Genomic DNA, 24,985 nt, shown 5'->3' with positions numbered 1-24,985 from the left:
TGCTGCTAGAAATATCCTAAAACACAGAAAGTCCTAAAATCCTAGAAACATGTATGGGGCTGCTGCGATTGGCCCCTGGCTTCCTGTCATTTCACAAACGTGGCCCCTGAGCAGAGCAGGTTGAGGGTCCCTGCAGTAAAACATTCGTGTTGCAGTTGACCAGCAGAAACCAAACTCTGATCAGGTCTAATAAAAGTTTTGGATCCCGCTCCCACCTGACAGCCAGATAAAGACTCACCTTGTCGGTCAGGTTCTCGCCCTTCTCAAACATCATCTTGAGGCTGTTGAGGGGGACACTGGGCCTCTCGGAGTCCGGCACTTCAGCTGCTGCTCCCTCCGAGTCTCTGCTGGGCTTCTCCATGTCTGTCAGGTCGTCCGACTGCAGCTGGTTCAAACTGGTCTCGCCGGTCTCAGAGCGAACCTGCGCCTCAGTGTCCTGGTCTTGTGGCCGGTTCTGGATCTGTGGTGCAGGTTTAGGTTTTGGGCCCGTTGGTTGGCTGATGTGGGTCTGAGGGTCTGCGGGGGTGCGGGTTTGAGGCCGCTGTTGTTGTTCCCAGCGTTTCTTTAAATCGCTCAGATTCCCGCTGCGCAGCGTGGCGGGAAGAGGCTCTGCAACCTGCACAGAAAAAACCCCACTGTCGTTTCACTCATTCACGGTTTATTATTCACAGAAACAATAAAAAATAAAAATACAAACATGATTCAGCCGAGTGTGTCCGAGCGGGTGACGCTAGCTACTGCAGTCCAAAACGTTTAATCTTGTGGCTCTTTTAGACTTTTGCTGGATGGCTTAAATCCAGATAGTGAAATGAGTTGTTTCGTGGGAGTTTTAACGCTCAAAAAATTATTTACTGATTTACAGACGTCTCTTTGATGTCAGTCAGTGGGGTCCGTGTGCAGCACGTGACCGAGCCGGACGGTGTAATTCCACTTTTTGCCACTATGACAAATTTGCATCTGAGCCAGGCTCATTTTTTGGGTCTTGGTTAAAATACTGAACTTTACAGCAGAAAAAACGTGTTTACAGCCTGGAAGAAAAACGGTTTTAGTTACTTTAGCTAGTGACAAATGTACGGGGGGGTGAAGGTTTATATAACTCACCTGTTTACTTTTTATTAAAGTCGTTTATAATTAAGGGCGTGGTTGCCGTCTGTTGACAAGTTGCTACCATGACGACTATGTTGGTTAGAAACCGTAACCATGGCGTTGCTCCGGATGCAGCGAAGCCATTTCTGTGTCGCTGTTTTTCATTTGTTTGCACTAAAAGATCCTCTAAGGAGTCTTCTGTTCAGTTTTTCCGCGTGAGTGCGTTTTGTTTTAAAAGTTTGAAGTCTATAAATGTTAGCGTAGCTATCATGGTGTTATTGGAAGCTTTGTGTTTGTCATCACCAGCTTGGGTTTTTTGGAACCAGAAGTGACCATATTTGGATGAGAAGTTGGAGCCGTGGAGGGAGGACACTAACGGCCCGTCCTTAAATCAGAATCAGAAATACTTCATCGATCCCTGAGGGGAAATTTCCTTTAGTTACAGAAGCTCTGATTCAAAAGTCTTAAAAGAAGTAGGATCGGTAGAATATATCAATAAAATTTAAACATAAGTACTAATATAAAATAAATATATCTAAACACTAAAGTATAAATATAAATGTACATTTTGTTTTTGTTTCTACGATGTGATAAATAAAATATGCATAACTTTGGGCCTTAATAACTAACATTCATATAAATGAGTGAGTTATTTTTTTATTTTATTTTAAAATTAAAGCCGGGCCTTTTTTTAATCATGTTGTAGGTCTGCAGGACAAAAACGCCTCATACCGATTTTGTCTCAGTTATTTTTGAAACTTGGATAAAAACTGAAGAATTAAGGACATAAAACAACTTTTCATCCTAAACTGACTGAACTGTATCTGCAAACAGTAATAAATGTTTTGTGTCAGCCATCATTTAAGGGATACTTTGCTGATTTTCAGCCAGGTCTGTGTCGCCGCAGAGTGGGGAGTGTGTGCAGATCAACGGAGTCAAGGCGACTCTGGCGCTCCCAGCTCGCCAAAATCTGCAGGATGATGCGAAACCACACGTTTTGCAGGGAGTTCCCGGTGGTGCTGTCACGAGGGTAAGCCAAACACTCTTCATCTACACACACTGCCGACACCACGAGGACACAGATCTGGTTTAAAATCTGAGAAATATCCCTTGGAACTAAAGTTTATTTTCATTCTAAATTAATCTGCCAAATATTTTCTCACCATCATTTTTTCTGTCTTGAAAATGTCAAACAACATCAGTTACCATTTTCTGGAAACACGAGCTGAGGTCCTAAAATTTCTTATTTTTCCACCAGCAGTCAAAAAGATATTTAGTTAACTATCACATACTGCAGATAAAAGCACCAAATTCTCAAATTTTAAAGGGCTGGCACCATAAAATGTTTGGCATTGTTGTTTAAAATATGATTGAAATAAACTATCAAAACAGAGATAGAAGAAAAAAAGCTGATTACAAGCCAAACAAACAAACTAGTACAGCTCTAACTCGACAGGTTGTAAGTCCACAAGACAAGAGATCCCTTTAACTTATTATCTGTCAGTGTAATTTTTTTAATTTAGGATGCAGTTAAACATAATTCAAGCATAAACATCAAATCACTGATTATATGAAAAATTTGAAAAAAATAAAAACAACAAATTAATTAATTAATTGAGTAAAAAGAAAATGAAAGAAAAAACAAAGAAATAAGGCAAACAGGACATGGAAAGAGTGCTTTTAAAAATTCTAATAATTGGATAACAGCATTTTAAATATGTAATTATGACCTTTTTTCTTTTTTCTGGAGAGATTTTCTCTTACAAATTTACCAAACCTACTAATTTTTCATAATTTCTCATTTCATTTTACCCCCTTGTTTTTTAAATAAATCTCACCAATCCTTTCCGAAATACATCAGCACGAGAAAAGTGATGTCACTCAAGCTTTCAAAGGGTTAAAATATAATAAAATAGTTTTCTGATCACTTAATTAATCAACAGAAGTGGTCAGATGCAGATATAAAGTACATGTGAGACTTTAGATGCTCGAGGTTTTAAACTGAGCAGTAAAAAGACAAACTGCCAGCATCCCAAAAGTCACACACCAACATTTTAAACCGGATGACTCACTTTTTCTATTAAAGCTTTGGCAGAGACACACTGAGGGATGTTAGCTGCTCTCTGAATCTGTTTTTAGTTTGTTCAGTGAATTCAATCAATGTTACACTTAGACTGCTGAATGATGTTAAAAAACACTAAATATATCACTGCCCCACACACACACACACACACACACACACACACACACACACACACATTAACGTCAGGTCCATGCAGGCGAACACATTCAGCTATGAACGAAAAAGAAACAGAAACACAGAAGACAAAGAGCCGCTCAGCACGCACGTCTATAATCTGCCGGATATAGAACAAAAAAGCTGGAAAAACCACCAAAGTAGAAAAAGTTTAAAACCTGAGAGAGCCGCTGAAGACCCGGCCGTCCGGTTGGCGTTGTGTGTTTAAAGTGCGAGTGTGTGTGAGGAGTGTGTCGGCTGGCCGGCTACAAGCTGTCCCAGATGTGAGAAGCCTTGAGAAGTGATCAGAGCGGCATGAAGTAACTAGCCCACCCCCCTCCTACAGCGCCGAGGGGAGGAAGGAGGGGAGGAAACAGAGAGGGAGTGAAGGGGGCGAGGGGCGGGGAGGGAGAGAAAATCAGAAACAGAGACGAGTCAGTGAAGGAACGAGGGAAAATAAGTCCAGGAAATGAGAAAGGTAAAAGGGAGAGAGAGTGCTGGAAAAAAACTTCACTACAGACTAAAGCTGGATGAGTAATTATCTTCGGGTTGTCCCGACTCGTCTCTCCACCAGATCTTTGCTTTAGGGACTGAATCGACACCTTTAACAGGGGTGTGACCATACAGCCATTGTATCGGTGCACTGATTTATATTCAGCCAACATGCTACAGAAGGCGGGTTTCCATTACAGATTTGCGCAAAACTTAAGCGATATTCTTGAAATGTCGACAAAACAAAATTGGGAGATGACTGTGTTTCCACAGACTTCTCCTCTCGCAAAAATATTCCACAAAATGTGGTGATGGATGTTCAAAACATTAGCTTCAGGGTAGAAAACGCACATATAACTAAACGCCGCTGAGTAAACTCATCAGTTTTAAGCCTCCTAAAAAAAAAAAAATCAATATTAAGTGTAATCTTGATGTAAAAAAGCTGTTACCAACGGGAATTTGAAGCTGATATATCAAAAGCACCAGACTCAATTGAGAAAAACTGTTATTTGACTCCAAACGGCAGAGTTTCTGGTCTACCGCTGCCTCCATCAGCTGTTATGTAACACCACTCTCCCCGACACAAAGCAGCTTTAAATCCTACATAAGGACTTGTCACTTGCTGCTGACTCCAGAAGTCTCTCTCTGTGTTTGACGGCTTCCAGGTTGCGTGTTAACACTGTGCAGATACCGCGAGCTCTCGTTGGTCTCGTGCGAGCGCGCATATGTGAACGCGGGTCCCACACTAGGAGCTACAGGCTACAACAAGTTTAAAAACATGACGTCAGTTACGTTTTTCAAAACAACTTGGCAGGTCAGGGCTTCAGGACACTTGGATTACTTTGGACGAGCAGTATGGAGACATTTTGTAGTTTTTGTAACGTTTGAATCCTGGTCACCATTTAACAGTGGTGCACTGGGGCCATTATGGATTTTTCTTTTTTCCTAAGAAAAAAACTCAGTTTCTGAAATTAATGTTGCAGATTTGCGAGAGAAAAAAATCTGATATTCACTAAATTTATAAAGTTGCAAATTTGTGAGAAAAATGTTTGCAAATTTCTGAAAAAAGGGGTACTCCAAGTTTATAAAGTCCCAAATTTTCAAGAAAAAAGAAAGAGGTTTTGTTTGTGTTTTTGGAAGGGGTTAAAGAACCACATCACTTTACTCTGGATCACCGTCATCACAGACACTGCTGCATGCCTGCACTCGGTGAACTGATCAAATGTTACTTTGCAGCTGGATTTAGAAAAAAGGAAATCCTCCTGATTTTAGCCCACAATCACCAGATTATCATCAGCATTTGGACGGTGAAGAGCCAAAACATCCACTATTTTTTCTGACTTTTTTCTCAGAAATGTATAAACTCAGAGTCTTGCAGTGGCTAATGCGCTGTCTCACTATTTGTTTCAGTTCTTTCACTGTTTTGAAACTCCGGCAGTGTTTTGTGGACTTCAAAACTTCATTCGATTTTCCATCGACATGAAGGTGAGTAGAAAATGACTGGAATTTCATTTTGGGTGAACTATCCCTTTAAGTTAAATTTTCAATGCAGGACTTTTCACTTGACATGTTTTTTTATGGTAGCATTGATCCTTTTTCCCCATTTAGATTTCATTTTAATTTACCATGAAAAACATAATCACAGCCTGGGATATGTCAATGATTCGCAGAAACATTGATTGTGACAGTGCACCTAGTGGAAATAGCATATATTTAAAAAAACAAAAAAAAAGTCAAATATGGTAAAAAGGACAAATTCAAAGGCAAAAGCCCAGAATGATACTCAGAAATCATATGATGCATGTTTTCATGCTTTGACGGCTGTAGGATTAAAAATCGCTGCTCACATTATGAATGTAACAATTTTATTTCTGCGGTGTATTTTTGACTTAGTGCAGCAGCTGAGCTGGGTTTCCAAGAATAAACAAAAATACACAAAATGCCAAAATTCATGCCATATGCATGAACACAGCCAAAATCGTCAAAAAATGAAGAAGCACAAAATGCACCGCACAGTCCCTGAGTGCTGAAGGTACGTACCGCTTTCTTCTTCTCTGCATTTCCCTCCTCTGCTGCCATCTGGTACCTGAGGAGGAAGAAGAGAAAGTTAATGGGCGAAGATTTATGGTCAGATCATCATCACAAACTGAGCTGTTGGTCCTGAACCATCCTGCTGCCCACACCCAGGAAACTAATATGAAATATGTCTGCTCCTCTCCACAAACATTAGATGATTTCATGTTTCGGGAAATCTGGATGGAAAAAATCTTCGGCCCACGTTGAGTCACACAGAGGAGGCACGGGGAGGGATTCAAGGTTTTGTTTAACTGCTGCTTCTAAACTTTAGACAATCGACCGTCGACTCTGTTGTCTTAAACAATCTCGAGTTTACTCGGATTGTTTGGAGAAATTTTAAGAGGCCAGAAGGAGGAAAAAATATTTAGTATTTCACAAGAAAGGAGTCGAGAAACATGTTTTTCTTTTCTTCTTTTCTACCCTCTCATTGTGACCCCGAGTGTCATCACGCTGCGCTACAAAAATGCCAAACAGTCCAACACTCTGCAACTCACCAAAACAATTTAGATTCATAAACAGCACTGCAGGAAAGAGGAAAAATACGTACATTTGATTTTGGGGTGAACTGTCTCTTTAAATAAGTGTATTTTGAAAATATGTTGCAGGATTATGAATTTTACAGACGTAGATCAGTGTGAAAAAGTCCTGGTGTGGTGCTGTCTCTAAATCATATTCAAGATAAAAAAGTTATCATTTATATCTGTAAATAAAACTACATTTATTACATTTTTATTGTCATGAAGGAAATAATGTCTGAAAACACTTTTTTTGTGCACAAACAGAGCAGTACTAACTCCTGGTGGTCAGACAGAGTCAGTGCAGAGAAGAAACATCCAACCAGCTCCTCAGTTCACAGGTGAGGAACTTTATATATTTTACAGCAAGTATGCAAAGTAAAAGTACTAATACCACCCTGTGAAAATACTCTGTTACAAGTAAAAGTCCTGCTTAAGTAAAAGTAAGTAAGTATAAACAGGAACATATACTTGCAGTATAAAAAGTAAAAGTACCCAATGCAGAGAAATCTTGAAAACAAACAAAACACCTGATAAACTCAAATTTCTTAAATAAATAAATAAATAAATAAATAAAACACCCCAAAATGATTTACAAAAATAAAAATACACCCCAAAAAAGTAATACCCTAAAATTCAAAATTATTAGGAAAATTTGAGAAAAGAAAAAATCTCCCAAAAAACTCAAAATGATTAAAATAGAAGAAAAAAGAGCACCTCCAAATAAATTCATATATATATATATATATATATATATATATATATATATATATATATATATATATATATATGTAAAGAAAAAATAAACTTAAATATATAACAAAATTACTGGTAATTAATTTCCATCAATTTACTGATTGATTAATCCACTATTTGCTGCAGCTGCACTTTGATTAACTGTTTGATAATTTAATTTATTAAAAACCATCTTATTTTATAAACTTGTTTTTTTATGTAAAAGTCTTGTAAAGTATCTAAAGTATTTATATAAATGTAGCGAAGTAGAAAGTACAACATTTCCCTCTGAAAACTGGCATAAAAAGGAAATACTGAAGCAAATAGTACAGTACTTGAGTAAATGTACTTAGTTAAAGGGGGAAAGCCCCGCGTGGAGGTTTATCGTGAATCGACTTTAATTTAAAGTCTGTGAGGAAGAACATAACTGGAGTAACTGGTTGGAGCTGATGGCGTGATCATCTGACAGAAAAGAGGAAACTGAAAACAGCTGAGTGGCGAGAAAGAGTTGCGAGTTTGACCCGTGATGACCTAAAAAAAGAAGACTTATCTGCTGAGTGGCTGCTGGTGAATTATTAATTCAGCTCGAGGCCAGAGAGCCACAGCGAGCCGACTTACTTGGAGAAGCGCTCTGCGATGGCGTTGTTTTTGCCGCGGGCAGAGACGATGGACAGCTCCTTGGCGGTGACCCTCAGTGACTGGGACGCCCACTGTCTGCGGCTGAACGGAGCGGCGGAGGCCATCTCTGCTGCGATCAATCTGTGTCGTCGGCTTGCCAGGAACACGCGTTGAAACTGTGAGAGGACAGGAGAAGGAAGAGCATGTTGACAGGGCTCACGAATTCATTAACCCTTTGAAACTCGCATCGACATCACTTCTCTTGTGCTGCGTACACAAACCTTCACAAGTATTTAAACCTTCGAAATCTGAGCAAATTGGTTTTATTTTATTTATTTTTTTTAAACATGCAAAAAAGGGAATTTCTGCAAATTCCAAGAAATTACTAGATTTGAAAAGTTATTTTTTAAAAACCTATATAATTATCTGAATTTTACAGAATTATTATTCTTCTTTTAAGACTTTTTCCTGATAATTTTTTTTTTTGTTTGTTTTGTTTTATTTTACAGAATTATTGTTATTCTTTTAGGACTTTTTTAAACTTTATTTTTCTTTTTGCTTGTATTTTTCAAACATTTTTTAAATTTATTTTTGCTAATTTTAGGGTAATTTCTTCTAAAGTTGCTCAGAGGGTTAATCTAAAAATGAGGTCATAATTGGAATTATATTTTCTGTCTTTTTTAAAGTTTTACAAATGCAAAGAAACGGAAACTGGGATTTTATGAATCATTTTTTGTTTTGACGTGACATCCAGGTGTGAAACTAAAAATCACTGATGCAAATTATCTGCATCAAAGCTTTGTTTCATCCATGAAACTGTACACAGCACTTTTTATTTTATACGGATGGTTTTTATTGATCGTGCCTACGCTGATAAAAGGCGTGATCTGAGAGCGAGGAACACAAAATAGTCCCATAGAGACGCCTGTCCCAAATATAAGCCTGATGAATTCAGTGGTTTAAGCAAATACTAGCCCGAGCTACTAACTGAAATTTTACAATAACTGTCAGCTGAGGTCATTTTTTTTTCTTAAATTTTAGTTGTTGTAAAATAAGTCTTTAACTGATCTGCATCCGTTTGTGCTGCGTTCAGATGCCTTTAACCTTTGAACCCTGAGCAAATTGGCTTTTTTTCTTTTCCAAACACATGGAAAAAAGGGCAATGGGCAACTTGGCATGAAATGTCCTGCATATTGCAAGAAATGAGTAGATTTAGAAAAATATGTTCTAGAAAAAACTTTTTTTGCAGAATTATTTGATTTTTTTTCAGGTCAGTTCCTTGTTGTTTTTTTGACTTTCCCAATTTTTTGTTTGTTTCTTTTGTTGCCTTTTTTGCTAATTTTCTGGTAATTTTCTTCTACTTTTAAAACCAAATTTCTCACTCATTTTTGAGTCATTTCTTCTTAAATTGCTCCTTGTATTCTCATAATTTTGAGAGAAATTAAGCCAGTTTGCCCAAGTTTCAATGGGTTAACTTGCCTTGAGCTGCAGGAACCCTGTTTGAGCCAAAACAAGCACACTCACACTGATGATAAACTCCTGATTTTACTTCCCTCTCCTTCTCCAGAACTGCAGAGCAGAAGGAAACATCCTTCCTGCTCATTTAAAGTTTTCAAACAGCCTGCTCACACTGCGGAATAAACGTCACTTACCTCCTCTCTTCCTCGTGTGTGAAGTTAAACACAGGCTTTAAACACAGACAGACAGCGAGGCTTCTGCATGAGCACAAAAACTCAGCCACAAATCAATATTTTCAGCCAGACTCTGCATCTGACTGACTGTCGCTGCAGCCGCACCGACTCTGACTCACAAAGTCAATAGAGCGCGCCACACAGCACGCTGACCATCTGCTGCCGCCTGCTCTCACCGAGACAACTGATACACAAAAAACACTTGTATACACACACACACAAGTTTCACAACACACACGTCTCTACCTGCTCGTGCAGCTTCACAGCCTCGAGGCCGAGCGGCGAGCAGACGCGCGCAGCAGCGCCGTCATCTTCCGATAAATAACGTTCATGTGTGAGTTACGCGCGCTCCGCGTCCGCGCAACAATGAGGTCGATGCTGGTGACGGCAGAGCCCGCGGGGCTGCGCGAGCACGGCTGCGCGAGCAGGCCCCACGTCACCCGGCAGGTGGACTTTTGTGGGACCTCGCGGCTCGTTAGTTTCTACAACACTGTTTCCTTTGTGTGAAGGATTTTAACTAAGTACATTTACTCAACTACTCTACTTTAAACGGATTCAATTACAAACCTCCATCCAGGGTTTCCCCCTTCAACAGTGTTGGAATGTAACCAAGTATATTTACTCAAGTACTGTACTAAGAGTAGTAGAAATTTATGGTACTTGTACTTTAAATATGCATTTTCTTTTCATGCCACTTTATATTTCTACTCCACTACACTGCAGAGGGAGATGTTGTACTCTTTACCTCACTACATTTATCTAAACGCCTTAGTTACTTTACAGATTACTAGTTTTACATTTTAACATAACAAGATTTTGTGAAATATGATGTTTTGTAAGAAATTAAGTTAGTTGATTAGTCAGTCAATTAATTACCAAGTATTTTGATAAACATTTAGGTTATTTTTTCTTTGTTAATATTTGAGTTTATTAACAAAGAAAAAGCAATACGTAAAAGAACATAAATAAATAAAACAATTAAAAAAGAAAGCAATTACCTGAAGAAAAATGTGTAAAATAGTTTTAAATTTATAATTATAATAATGGTAAAAATATTTTCTGGACCTTTTTCCCTAGATTTTTTCTTTTTTTTAATTTAATTTAATTTAATTGGTGTTTTTAAAAAATGATTATTATTTATCATTTTGAGTTTTTTGGGTGTTTAGCTTTTTTTAAATTTTTGAGTTTTTTGAGGTTTTTTTTTTTCAAATTTCTCTTTTTTTAAAATTTGATTTAATTTAATTGGTGTTTTTAAAAAATGATTATTATTTATCATTTTGAGTTTTTTTGGGTGTTTAGCTTTTTTTTTAATTTTGAGTTTTTTGAGGGTTTTTTTTTTTTTTTTTTTCAAATTTCTCTAATAATTTTGAGTTTTGGGATGTTACATTATTTCAAGGATTTGCTGTTCCAAAAAGCCCGTAATGAAAACCAAACTTTTCAAGGCCCTCCAACCATTGAGATGCAGGTTAATCAGTCACACATGAAACCGACATCAGAGAACTAGCAGCGATGAAAGCCGACTGTTGCGTCACCTTACATCACTGGTGTTTCTGCAAAAAAGCTGCACTCAAACACACACCGCAAAGACTACAACCGACAGGCAGCCAGCACGCACGTTCTGCAGGTGTGCGTTCTGCAGGTGTACGTTCTGCAGGTGTACGTTCTGCAGGTGTACGTTCTGCAGGTGTACGTTCTGCAGGTGTACGTTGTGCCCGAGTTTGAGGAAATAACTCCACACCAGCAGGAGGCAGTAATCTCAATTCTTCTTTCAAAAAGGGAAATGTCTTGATGCTAGTCAGCACATTAACAACACAATCAAATTTTAAAAGATCAAATGATTTTTACCAACAACTCAAACTATCAGGACACATTTCTGTTAAATAGCTCAATGCATAAAGAAAAATAATCTCCGATGACATAACAGGTTTGTTTTAATCTCACTCCCTCTTGACTTTAAGCCATTTGCTTTTGTCCTTTACTTCCCTTCTTTTATGCTGAGCTGAACTGCCATCAGAGTGGTTATATTCACACAGAAAATGAGAAAAATTACAAAAATAAAAAATAACAAGCGTCTTCAGAAGAAATGACCCAAAAATTAGCACAAAAAAAGCAATACGTAAAAGAAAATAAATAAATAAAACAATTAAAAAAGAAAGAAATTACCTGAAAAATGTACTTTAAAATTTAAAATACTTTTAAATTTATAATTATAATAATGGTAAAAATATTTTCTGGACCTTTTTCCCTAGCTTTTTTTTTTTTTTAATTTTTAAAAAATTTTTTAATCCAAATCTGCTAATTTCTTCTAATTTGTCAAACAGTTCTTGCTAAGTTGCTCTTAGCCTTTTTTCAATCTTTTCAAAGGAAAGCAAAACAATGTGCTCAGATTTCTAAGGTTTAAATACTTTTAAAAGGCGTCTGAACGCAGCACAAGATAACTGAGGGTTTTAAAGGATTAAAAATAAATAACTTCTGCTACTTTAATGTTTTTAATGGGGGGCGACAGATCCACGTGTTGTTAATATGGAGGGTGGCTTTTCCTCTGCATCGCTGTGATAATGTGACGCAATGTTTTCACAAGAAAACAGCATGAAACATCCAAATGAGGATTTTTAAAGAGTTAATTATCTGCTGATCATTTAATTCTGATAACTTGATTCATCTTCGGTCTATGAGACAGAAAACGAAGACTCCTCTTTAGTTGTGACCAACAGGCCGAAACCAAAATATATTTAATTTTCTACAATTTAAAGACAAGAATCAGCAAATTCTTTCATATTTAAGTCCAAAATCAGCCAAGTTTTGTCCTTTTTGAGAACAATTTTCACAGGACTTTGCTTGTTTATTTCTACGAGAATTTGGAAACTGTTGCTCTCTAATCAAGATCAGTCTCTTATCAGATGATTAATACAATTAGTTTGATAATCAGTTAATCAGTTGATTATTTTTTCAATTCATTGTATGATAGAAAATAGTTTAAATGCCGCATGTCCTCTTTTTGTCCCAAAAAAACCCTGAACTCAAATATTTTCAGTTTAAAATGACAGAAAAACAAAGAAATCATCACATTTGAGAGGCAGTTTTTCAGTTTTGCTTCATAAATGACCTAAAACAATAATCAATTATTAGAATTATTTGTCAGCGCGCTACAAACTGGCACCCTCACCTCACTGAGGATCAGAAACTGTCTCCCATCAGGTCAAAAACGAATGAATGATGACTGAGCGAGTCTGTCGGACGACAGTTCAGGTCTCCAAAGTTTAGATTACAAACAAAGCAGCATGTAAAACTGATGCAGACTCATGCAAAGTGTTAAAGTCAAGCATCAAAGGCAATAAAAGGAGCCAAAATATCACCAACTATTAACCCAATGAGGTTAAAACAAGAAGCTCTGACGTCTGATTTGTAATTTTAAAAGCATTAGGAAAAAAAGTCAAACACAAAGAAACACATGGTTTAAAAAAACATCTTAACTGACATTTTTCTGCTTCATCAAGTAAAAAAAGAGACGTTTTAAAGCCGCCTACCTGAGACTTTAACAGCTGTTTTACTCCCTGATGTGTGTGTGTGTGTGTGTGTTTAGACGTCCGCTACTTGAATATTTCCTTCTCTTTTTCTCTCCTCAGCTGCTTTTGAGCAGACAGGGAAGTAGGAGGAGTTCCCACCGCTCCCATTTAACTCCCGCCGGCCAATGAAAGAAGCAGGACTCACCTCCACCTGGCAGGTACGAGCTCTCCCTCCCCGTCCAATCAGTGTGAGCGCCGAGCAGCCTGAGGTATGTGAGGCGAGCAGCCAGCAGGGCGGACAGGCAGCGGGGGAGGACTGAGGGGGGAGGGGGATCCCACGCTGGATTCCTGGAAGTTGACTGAACCGCTGATGACCGACTGCCTACTTTCTCACAAGGTCAGGACGCGAGAGGATGTGACTCATTCAGGATCCTGGATGACTGCGCTGCACGGAGGAGGGAGAGACAGTCAGATGCTGCTTAAAAGATAAAACGTTTATTAAAAAGTTAACCGTCTAACAAGCGTACACCGTAAAATTAAAATAAAAATGTGACCAGTGGTTAAGAAATGTCACACTGCAAAAACTTAGTAAAAGTGGACGGGGGGATTATTACATATGATAAAAGAAATGAGGGGAAAATCTCCAGGAAAATAAAGTTATAATCCTTTTGATTGTGAATTTAAAATTAAGTTACAGCAAAAAAATTTAAAACTACTTTTTTTATCACTTTCTTTATGTCATTTTCTTGTTTTTTGTTTTATTTTTATGTATTTATTATTATTATTATTATTATTATTATTATTATTATTATTATTATTATTATTATTATATATATATATATATATATATATATATATATATATATATATATATATATATATATATATATATATATATATATATATATATATTTTTTTTTTTAAAATTCAGGTAATTTTCTTGTAACTTTTTTTACTATTTTCTTGCTAGTTTTGGTCCGTTTCTTGTTAAGTTGCAAAATTAATTCCCGATTACTAAATGTCTGAGATAAACCAATTTAGATTTTCTAAATATCTGAGCAAAGTTAATTTTGATTTTCCAAATATCTTAGCAAAGTTAATTTATTTAGATTTACCAAACATATGAGCAAAACCAGTTTAGATTTACTAAATATTTGGTGGAAATGCATGTATATTTACTAAATATCTGCGTTAAATTGACGTATATTTACTAATTATCTGGTTGAAGTTGATACAATCTCACTAAATATCTGGATAAAACTGAACATAATGAAATAAATTACGTCAACTCATTGTTGCTTGAAATCTATTCAGTAACATTAAATGTCACTTTGTCTCCATGAAAACGAGATTAAAACGACATGTTAAAGCGACAGCACAGACGCGTGCTCTGCGGCAGGTTTCGGGTGATGGCTCCTCTCGCTCATACTGCTCATTAAAAGATATTGCTGCTTCAGATCTTTGTTTACTGTCTGCAGAAGGAGCGATTATCTCACTCTGCTGGAGGAAGACCAGTTCAAAGTTCAGCCGCTGGATTAAAGATCTATCCATAACTCCACCTCTGACAGAGATTACCAACGTTATTAAAGGTAAACAATCGCTCTCTGAAACCATTTCAGGTCCTTTTATTGAACATATGGAGAATATCGAAACAGAGAGCAGTAGTGGGGGAAGTATTTAGCTCTTTTACTAAAGTAAAATAGTAAAACTACAGTGTAAAAAAACGCGGTTTTACGTAAAAGTCATGCTTTGAAAAATTTGCTAAAGTAAAAGTACCTCAAAGCATCTTTCACACGCTTCGGAGGCTTTGAAACACGAGGAGATTGGTTTGATTTATTTTGAAAACTGAAACTGAAACTGTCCTGAAAATTACAAGAAATCATTAAAAGGTGATAAGGAAAAATTAACTGGAAAAAAATACACAAAAAGAGAAAATTATTAGATTTTTTTTTTTAAGGAAAATGATTGAATATGGTATTTATAATTATTAGAAACATGTATTTAAAATTATGTTATAGATTTAAAAAAATAAATCTGTTTTTGTGCTTCCTTCGGGGGTCGGGTCATTTCCATTTTTATTTTTTCTCTATTTTTTGCAAATTTCCAGGTAATTTTTAGGTAGTTACTTGGCAATATTTTTGGTCATTTCTTGTCAAATTACTCATAGTCCTCCTTTCAAATGGTTAAAGTACTCATTAATTTAACATAATATATTGTATTATAATTATTGATGCACTAACGTTTTCATCATTTTAAAGGTCCGACGTGTCAGATTTATATATGTATTTAAGTAGGAACGGAATATAATGAATATGTTTATTTTCTTTCATGTGTAATCAGCTAAAATAAGAGTCACTGTGTCTACATAGGGAGCTGCTCCTCATATACGGATATCGCCATGTTGCATCACCGTGTTTCTACAGTAGCCCAGAAAGGACACACCAAACACTGGCTCCAGGTAGGGACGTTCCTGATTTCATGTTGTCACGTTTTTTGCTTCAGCCACTGTAGTTAGAAAAAAAAACAATGTTTTTGCCCATGAAACTACTTTATTTAGTGTTTTTATCAGTTTTAAGCAGCAAAGTCTCACACATGGAAAGCCAAAACCATCAAATATTTGTTATTTTTGCTTGAAAATTCACAGGTTTTCTGATTACTTATTGATGTAGTCCCAAACACAGATGTTATTCATCATCTTTAAACAAATTCTTCTTCTGTTCTCCCTCTTCTCGGCCTGTTTGAGGTGGTTACAGCGAGGCCCTCTGGGATAATGAGACCTCAGCTCTGTGGTGGCCCTGAAGACTTCGGCCCCATCAGTGTCACGTTAACGGTGAGTCAGTCTAATCCCAAACACATGACGGCTGCACAGAGGGGCCTGCTTCATTCCACCTTAAAAAAACCCCAAACAACTGCACCCATTTCTGAGAATTTCAAGATGAAAACTCGAAGCTGGTTTCATTTTCAGCGTGTTTTTGGCTGGGAGGCGTGGGAGGGTGAAACAGGGAGAAACTTTTTCTTTCTCTTTCAGCCTCAAACATTTAAAACATTTAAAGAGGCGATGAGGAGGGTGAACAGTTTAGAGACAGTAAATCTAAATTAGTTTTGCAGTTTAACAAGAAATGGCTCCAAATTATCAAGAAATTAGTAAAAAGTAACAATCAAATTACCCCAAAATAAGCACAAAATAAAAGTATCTATCTATCTAGATATAAACAGCTCATTCTAAGGTAAAGAAAACGGATTATGAGTATTATATTCCATTATAATCCGCCTAAATCCTACATATTGGACATATGTGAGGATTTTCTGTTTTTTAACATAAATGATGGTAAACTGTTTTTTTCTGTTTATTTTGGACCATTTGTAAGACATTTGAAGATGTCAGTTTGGGCTTTGAGAAACAGACATTTTCATAATTTTCTCACATTTAATAATATTTCAATTAATCCACAATGGAAACAATAATCTATTGCAGCCCTGAACCGCTGAAAGCAGAAATACAACTGTAAAAAGTAACTATCCTGCATTAAAAACTTTAAGAAATGTAGTTATTGTGCCAAAAGTAAAAGTAAAAGTTCTCCCAGATTATTTTATATTATATAATTAGTGATGCTCTCGTGTGTTTATCACTTTAATGATTCAGCTGTTAAAGGTAGAGATAATTTAAAAAACAATACCATTAAAATAAATACAGTGAAGTAAAAAGTACAGTATTTGCCTCCTAAATTAAGTAGAGGTGTAAAGTATCATAAAAACTGTGTAAAACTACCTCAAACTTGTACTTAAATACTTAAGTAAATGCACTTAGTTGAATCCCACAAATAATAATAATGTCTGTACACAACGACACACACGAAGCCCGTAACCTCCGTTATTCTTTATGAGCCAGTTACATGTTATCGTCATGACGATGCAGCAGGACAGATCAATACACGCTGAGCGTGCAGGCGCACACTCATCATCAGATATGACGTCATCGTTGACATAGACGCTGATCTGTGCCGTGACTCACAGAGTCATCGGGAAAGAGAAAGGATGAGTCCTCTGTCATGTTCACACACAGGAGCCTGATTCAGCTCAGATAATCTGCTGACAGGTACGAAAAATCATCCAAAACAAAGATACAGACTCATGAAATCTTCCCACACAGTCATTAATCTTTGAATCTGTCCGATCCTGCTCTCCTCTTTGTTGATTTTTATCATCTAACTTCTGCATCTCGGTTAAATTTCAACAAAAAGACGACTTTTGAAATACCTGCTCCGTGATGTAGTATCTAAAGTTTACACATCAGCATCAGTTTATGAGTCACAGGAAGTACCAATAATCAAAAGTTGTCTAAAAAGGTGATGTCATCGGGGTTTTCTGAGATTCGGAGTCAGGGAGGAAGTGATATTAGAGACTCTCAGGCTCTGCTGCTTTATGACACTAAATCACTGCAGTCCGCTTTAAAAACAGTCTAATGCCCCACCAGCAGCTCTGTGAGCCTCTACAAACACAATCAAAGCGTCAAACTGATAAAAGCTGCCAGGGAGTTATGCAAGAGTAACTATCTTCCTGTTAACCCTTTGACAACTATATCAGCATAAGTTCTCTTGTGCTGCAGACGCATTTCTCCAGCATCCAACCCTTAGAAACGTGTTTGATGTCGTTTGAAAAACATTTTTTTTAAAAAGGCAAATGAGCAAAAAAAGCAGGTAAAATATGACAAGAAAACAACTCGAAACTTCGTTTTTAAAAAGAAAATGAAAAATTGAAAATTAAAATCTAAAGTAAAATTAAAAATAATAATAATAATAATTGTAATAATATATAGATACACACACACACACACAGCTGTGCAGTTAGTGGAGACGTAACTTCTTATGATGATTATTATGTTTTTGTTGACACTGAAAGGTGTTAAATGGAGAGAAGAAAAACATTATAAATATATCTCAATATAATGTTCTTATTGTACAACACCACCTTTAATTATGACCTTAATATTAACAGAGAAATAAATTAACATATTTAAGATAATGTCAGCAGAAACTGAACATTACAAGCTTCATGATGAGATGCATTTCAACTGTACACGTGTATATACACAGTATATATGTGTGTGTGTGTTTATTTTAACACTTTTTATCAGGTAATTTCCTTGTTTGTTGTTTTTACATTTCTGTTCTTGCTCATTTTCAGGTAATTTTTTGCAACCATTCACTTTTTTTTTTTTTTTTACTTATTTTAGGGTAAATTTTTAATAATTTCTTCTGTGGTTGCTCATTGCCTTCCTCGGATGTTTAAAAAAAAAAAAAAAATCAAACCACTTTGCTCACAATTCAGCATTTGAGCGTTTTATCTGAGGGGACAGTGTTAGAGAAGTTAGCAGCAGTGTTTGTTTGAACGAGGACGATGTAAGAGGAGAAATCGGCATGATGTCACCTGTTTTTGGGATTTGATAGCTGTAAAAATGAGCAGGAGAGATTAAGACTTGCATAGTGACTTTGTGTGCCGCTGAGTGGCTTAATTGATCATAATACTTCATAATTCATTGTAATTTATTAGTTGCAGTATTAATCTGAAAAGGTAAAATAACTCGAGTGATAAATAAATGTATCTAAGTATAAAGTGAATTATTGGGCTCCAATAATGTTTGTTGTTTGTTATTTTATGTTAAATTCTTTATGCTGCTTTCTGGGCTTGGACTCCCTTTAAAAAGATTTTTAATTTCAGTGGGACTATTCCAGGTTAAAAAAAGGTTCAATAAAAATTCAAAATTAAGTAGATGCTGTAGTAAAGTACCTCAACATTGTACTAAAGTACTTGAGTACTTTAAAGGCTGCTCATTACAGGAGAGAGCAAACAGCGGACAGGTGGTGTCCCACACTGAGACAGGTGGAGCTCAGGTGAACTCTGACTCACCTGCTTGTCTCGACATGACGGCGCTGAGCTATGAACCATCTTGTCAACGCATGTTTGCTTCTTTTACACACAATTACTTCATTTCTGCAGAAGCTGTATTTCGTCAGGGCTCGCACTCACCTGAGCTGCCACAGGTAGATCGTCAGGAACTCCTTCGCTTTTAGGAGTTATCGTCCAGCCGAAAGGAGGCGCGTTAATACTCTGACTAAACTGTTCTGCGGTCAGAGATTGGCGGGAAACTTACAGCTGATTCAAATGCATGAAAGATAAAATAATTATGTGGTTCTAATACACGGACATTTAAATGTCAAAGCTGCAGAAGTACAAGAATATGCATTTATGAGTTACCCAAAAAAAAGAAAAGAAAATAGAGTCGTTACCACGGCAAAGAGCCACCTGCTGGCAGCAGAAAAAAAGTCTTGCTTTAGGGACTGTTCTTTATTTATCTGAGGAGGCGGGTGATTTATTTATTTACTTTTCCTAAAGCTACAAACATTTTCCCTTGAGCCTCCCTAAGTGACGTAAAAAGACGTGACCCTCATTACACCGAATTTAAATAAAAAGGTGTTACATTTTAAAAACTTATTGTTCAGTGTTTGAAAGTTAAAAGTTGAAGACGAAATCCTGGAGTTCTTGTCAAAACGCCACTATGTTTTCAGATGAAAAAAACAAACAAAAAAAAAACCCACAACAAAACAGCACAAAAAAATGAATTATTCACAATATTGTACACGCATGGTAGATTTATTTTTAATTTTTTGTTATCACAGCCTGCAATATGTCAGTGATTTGCATCAGCACTGACTGTGACAGTGCACTCAGTGTAAATAGCATGTATTTTCTCCATATAACAAACATGGTAATAAAAAAATAAAAATAAAAATGACGCCACCAAGTGGAAAATAGTAAAAATTACAAATTCCAATGCAAAAGCCCAGAATGACACCCAGAAATATTACAATGCGTTTTTATGCTTTGATGACTGTGGGATGAAAAATTGCAGTTTGAATGTCACAATTTTGTTTCCAGACTGAGCTGAGCTGTGAAATTTAACGAATATTTGCTCTAGCTGCAACTTGAACATTTTACCAGCATCTGGCTGCTGACTGATAGTTATTTCCATCCTGGATCAAGAAGCAGCATAATACCGTTGTAGCTGGTCGAGGTGAAGCTCGTTTTCACAGTTTTATATATAGAAAGTGTTAATACACAAATCCATGTTTAAATTTGGATTTTTTCTCTAATCTTAACTGTTTTATTGTATCATTTTGGTGCAGCTATTAAATAAACTGCTAGTGTTACATTGACCTCAGAAACATGACAAGCCCCAACTCTGCTTTTTATTAGATATCACAATACCAAAAAGTTTGGCGTATCTAATATAATTTAACAAAACAACCATTGCATTTGTAAAATCTTAATCTGAAAAGTGAGTGAAGAATGCCAAAATAAATTGTAGGGAAGCTGAAAGTAGAATAAAAAAAATAAAAATAAAAATGGAAGTACTCAAATAAAGCACTTCAAAGTTAAATCCAGTGCTTAAATAAACATGAATAAATGTTCTCGGTTCCTTTCCAACACTGTAGTTTGTCTCCATCGCTTTAATTTGGGATTTATATAGAAATGTGATGCTCAGCGCTGTTCATAAAAACACCAAACATAACTCGACATTAGCATATTTAGTTATCAGTAATTCTTTGGACCAGCATTGTTTATAAAAATATATACTTTAGTCCAACAGGTGGTGATGTGGCAACAAAAATAGAAATTTATGTGGATTTGTGTAATGTTGCTATTGTGCCACTAGATGTCAGAAATAAGCACAGATTAGACTGACCTCATGCATGTATGTGTTTTATATCTATCTATCTATCTATCTATCCATCTATCTATCTGTGTATGTAGATATAAACAGCTCATTCTAAGGTGTAGAAAACGGATTATGAATATTATATTCCATTTCTGTCATTATAATCCGTCTAAATCCTACATATTGAACATATTATGTTAGGATTTTCTGTTTTTGACATAAAACGTTTTTATGTTTTATGTTTAGTTTCTTTAGGGTTTTATTTATTTTTATTTTGGACCATTTGTCCGACAAAATAACACATTTGAAGATGTCAGCTTGGGCTTTGAGAATTTTTTTCATAATTTTCTTACATTAAATAATATTCCGATTAATCCACGATGGAAATAATCATCTATTGCGGCCCTGAACTGCTGTCATCACAGACAGCTGTGGAAGAAGTACTTTTACTTAACTGAAAGTAGCATTACTAGACTGTAGAAATAGTAATGTAAAAAGTAACCGCCCTGCATTAAAAACTTTAACTTTAAATCTTTATATAATTATATAATTTAAACCTAAATTATTTTTGCAGATTAACAAGAAATGGCCCCAAAATAGCAAGAAATTAGTAAAAAGTAACAATGAAATTATCCAAAACAAGCACAAAATAAAAATATCAATATATCTATTAATGCTAAACATGTTTTCCATGGCTCGGGATATTTTCAGTTCAGACAATGGCTGGCTCGTGCTCTGTGTCATTCCACATACCTGGCAGCCTACCTTCATACTTACATAAGTATGTGTGACCTGCAGCTCCACACTTCATTACTATATTTAGTCCGGTTGGTCGCTTGGGTGAACATTTACACAGAGGCAGATATGAAACCACGCGGGAAACATTTTCATAAGTACACCAACCTTTCAAAAGCTCTGCAGACGTGACCAGCGGGAAAAAAAGTTTATTATAAATAAGTTTGTCAGTTTAAAGGGGCATGCCTCCATGGTCAGCATTTCAGGAGTTTGACACAAAATATACACTAAAATAAAGGATATCTTGCTGTCTGCTGCCTGGATTTTCAGCTGTCTCTCAGGTTTTTAATCCATCTCTTGTGGGTTCCCCAACTTCACAATGAAAACATGATTTACATACAGAAACTGTGTATATATATGACATATGTATCTAAATACAGGCTCCAACAGTCATGGAAACCCTGGAAAAGTCATGGGATTCCACCATCACAATTTCCTAGTCCTGGAAAACTCATGGCATAAGTAAATATCATTGAAAGTTTTTGAAAAGTCATTAATTTTTTTTGTTTAACCATTTGTAACCTGAGCAAATTGGCTTTTATTTTTTTCAAAAACATGGTATAAATAAAGGCATGGGGAAACCTGGTAAGAAATGACCAAAAAGTTAGCAATAAAGTGCATAAAGTGTGTGGAATAAACAGCAGGAGATATAAATATGATGTATATAATGTAGATCAGATATATATAGTATAGGCAGTAGTAGAAATACCGGTATGAGTAAATTTGTATGTGATAAACTGCAAGAAATATGACATAAAGATGGTGTATACACTGTACAGTATAGACGGTAGTACAAATACTTAAACAGTGGTATGAATGACCGTGTTTGTGAGTGCATCTGTCTTTGTTTTGTTTTCAGGTTTACTACAGAAATAGAAACTGGGCAGAGATGAAAGAGGAGTTGGCGGAGGAGGCTGTTGGCGGTAAAAACACCATAAAGGCAGGTCAGTCATTTTTGTGGGACGAGTGTTTAACAAGCCTCAGATGTCTCTTTGCAGGAATTTCATACATGTGCGAAGGGAAACACACCCTGCATTCAGCACGTTAGACCATCAGACTCCACAGAGGTCCATCCTTTAGACTCTGGCATAAATCAGCTGAAATGATCTGCCAAATATGAGCTTACCACAGATGTCTACTGACACATCGTAAGATTTTGCAGTAAAAATACTGGATGTTTACAGTAATTTAGAGACAGTGGTGGATAAAGTATTTGAAAACCATACTAAAAAGCAAAAATGCGCTTAATTAGAAGTTAAAGTCACCTAATATAATATTACTTGAGTAAAAGTCTAAAAGTATCTGACATTTACGGCACTTAAGTATCAAACGTAATTTTATGATTTAATGAGTGTATTGAAGTATTTAAAAGTAAAAGTTCAAGTAAATGCTGGAAATAAAAAAAGCATGTGGTCAGAATTTTGAGAATAAGATGTATTTCTTCTACGTTACCTCAAAAATTGCGCTGAAATTACATGCAAAGAAAAAAATGTTTTTTGCATCTTAAAAAACAGAATAAAGCTCTTTTCCTTCCTTCTCAATCCTTCATTTGTCCCCTTTTCTCTCTTCCTCGTTCCCTCCCTTTGTAGAAAGAAGTGTAGAGGAAATGTAGTGGAGTAAAAGCAGAAGTTGACAGAAATATAAAAACTCAAGTACAGTATAAATACTGCCAAAAATACTGCAGCATTGGAGCAAAATATTACTACTTTGGAGCATCACACCGCTGTTTAGAAACAGTCTTTATGTAATATTTGTCTGGTTCGTTTATTTTTCGATCATAAAATGTCCCTCTCTGTACATGTGCGGACTTGGCTGTAACTTCTACAGAAAAAAACGACCGCAAAAGAGAAGAGAACTGATCAGCTGTGCAGTATAACGGTGACAAAGCACATTTTTGTTGCTAGTGGCAACCTGCTAGGAAAACACATCACTCCACCTCTGGTTACTTTTTCTTTGTTGGTTTTAACGTCTGCGTCTCACGTCACCTGTTCTGTGCTCATACACACAAATGTCACTTTTGTCAGTTTATAATGTGTCTGTTCATGGTGGTTTACGCTGCTTCATGTCGTCTTTGTGTGTTTAAGGGGTCCACAAATATAGTTTTTTTAGGGCCAATACCGATTGTTAGTATTTAATGAGACCGATTACCGGTATTTGGACTTTTCTTTTGCAAAGTTAAACTACATTTCTGAAATTTCACACATGAAAAGATCATCCATACTTAAGTGTTTTGTGAGGAAATAACTGTGTTTTTACACATTGAGCCACCTCTGCACTGTTTTACATCAGTACACGGTGCAGTGTGATTGTGCAGCCTTGCGTGAGAATACTTGAGCACATATGTGAAGATGTGGATGTACATATGTAGGCTGTTATGTGCATGTGTGCATGTGTGCGTGCACATTTTACAGTGCACGTACAGTTTAGGACCTTGACTTCACGGTTATGTCCACACATGGAGGACGGCCAACCAGCTCTCATGCAAACACACATGTTCTCATGTGGAAAAAGCCTGAAAAAAGGTTTTTTTTTTACAGTGACGACCGAGTTTAGGGGAGTTACGTTACAGCTCCACCTCTGCTGTGATTGGAGGAAAAAAAACATGGGTGGAATTTGCACATGGCTTTAATTTGCAGTTTAGGGGGTTGTCTTTTTTTTAGGGTGCAGGAAACATACTTAGCAAATGTGGGTAAAAGTTGAGAGTTAAAAAAAACACAACAGGAAGACAGTCTGTCCCCTGGTTGGATCCAGAGCAGTCTGCGTTTGATTAGTTGTACCATTTTGTGAATAACTGTGGCTTGATGTGCTCAAAGTGTCCTTGGCAAAAACCGGTTCCAGTCTGGTTTGGATTACGATTTTATTTGTTTGTTGACGCTGAGGAGATCACATAGTTTGTTTGTCACGTGACTGCTGCATTGTGCTTTTTTTTCATCATCTCGACAGTTAAAAACAGTTTTTTTTAATGCTGTTAATCGTCGTCACCGTCAGATACAGTGGTGGAAGAAGTGAAGGTACTGCAGTGAAATGTCTACTGTTAATGTTAATTAATATACTAATTTATAATGAATTAATATAATAATATAAAAGCTTTTATACAACCAGAAACCGGCTGCTTAGTCTGCAGATAAAACAATGATGAATACAGATAGAAAGTAAACTGTGGTGCTAAAAAAAGAAATGAAGCTTATGGAGAACATAAAGCCGATCCTAAAGCCCAAACGGCTGACTGCGATGACGGGTTTTCGACTGATCGAGCAGCGCATCAGTGTGACGTCACGCCCAGCATCATGCAGTGTGCCGTACAGGCGGAGCGAAACCACGGGCAACACGGGTGATTTTCAAAGCAATTTATTAATTTTAAAATTTATGCTTATTATTATCGGCTCTATTTATAAAACTTTCCTTATTTGAATTATCGGTATGACATCAAAAGTCCCATTATCGGGGTGATAATTATCGGTCCTGATAATTATCGTGCATCTCTAATTATATCCAAACTAAAGATTTAAAGACTAAAG

General features: G+C 36.4%; 1 protein-coding gene and 1 long non-coding RNA gene across 5 annotated transcripts in view; one reads left to right on the top strand and one right to left on the bottom strand.

Annotated features, from left to right (window-relative positions):
- lima1a (LIM domain and actin binding 1a) overlaps positions 1-13,307 on the bottom strand; it is a 32,058-nt gene extending 18,751 nt beyond the window's left edge. Inside the window, exons 1-4 of one of the 4 annotated variants that reach the window (XM_042492523.2) lie at positions 13,161-13,307; positions 7,759-7,934; positions 5,855-5,900; positions 239-616 (exon numbers count right to left, since the gene is read on the bottom strand). In XM_042492523.2, coding sequence (XP_042348457.2) covers positions 239-616; positions 5,855-5,900; positions 7,759-7,883 — 549 coding nt within the window. In that variant the 5' untranslated portion in view covers positions 7,884-7,934; positions 13,161-13,307. Of the gene's footprint in view, positions 1-238; positions 617-5,854; positions 5,901-7,758; positions 7,935-9,410; positions 9,622-9,695; positions 10,306-12,976; positions 13,133-13,160 lie in introns of those variants that run through there. The other 3 variants (XM_088081727.1, XM_088081728.1, XM_088081729.1) reach the window with 3 other exon arrangements.
- The window catches only part of LOC121946739 (uncharacterized), a 49,415-nt gene that overhangs the window by 12,908 nt on the left and 11,522 nt on the right, over positions 1-24,985 (top strand). Inside the window, exons 2-9 of the long non-coding RNA XR_006106038.2 lie at positions 1,974-2,116; positions 5,225-5,299; positions 6,673-6,746; positions 13,076-13,173; positions 14,434-14,544; positions 15,325-15,413; positions 15,699-15,785; positions 22,327-22,411. This is a non-coding gene — a long non-coding RNA (uncharacterized LOC121946739). The remainder of the gene's footprint in view (positions 1-1,973; positions 2,117-5,224; positions 5,300-6,672; positions 6,747-13,075; positions 13,174-14,433; positions 14,545-15,324; positions 15,414-15,698; positions 15,786-22,326; positions 22,412-24,985) is intronic.

Source organism: Plectropomus leopardus, chromosome 9, assembly GCF_026936395.1.
Source record: "Plectropomus leopardus strain MGB_pleo_1.0 chromosome 9, ASM2693639v1, whole genome shotgun sequence".
Taxonomy (NCBI): domain Eukaryota; kingdom Metazoa; phylum Chordata; class Actinopteri; order Perciformes; family Serranidae; genus Plectropomus; species Plectropomus leopardus.
The sequence above is the reverse complement of the archived record's forward strand: the minus strand, read 5'-3'. Positions and strand labels throughout refer to the sequence as shown.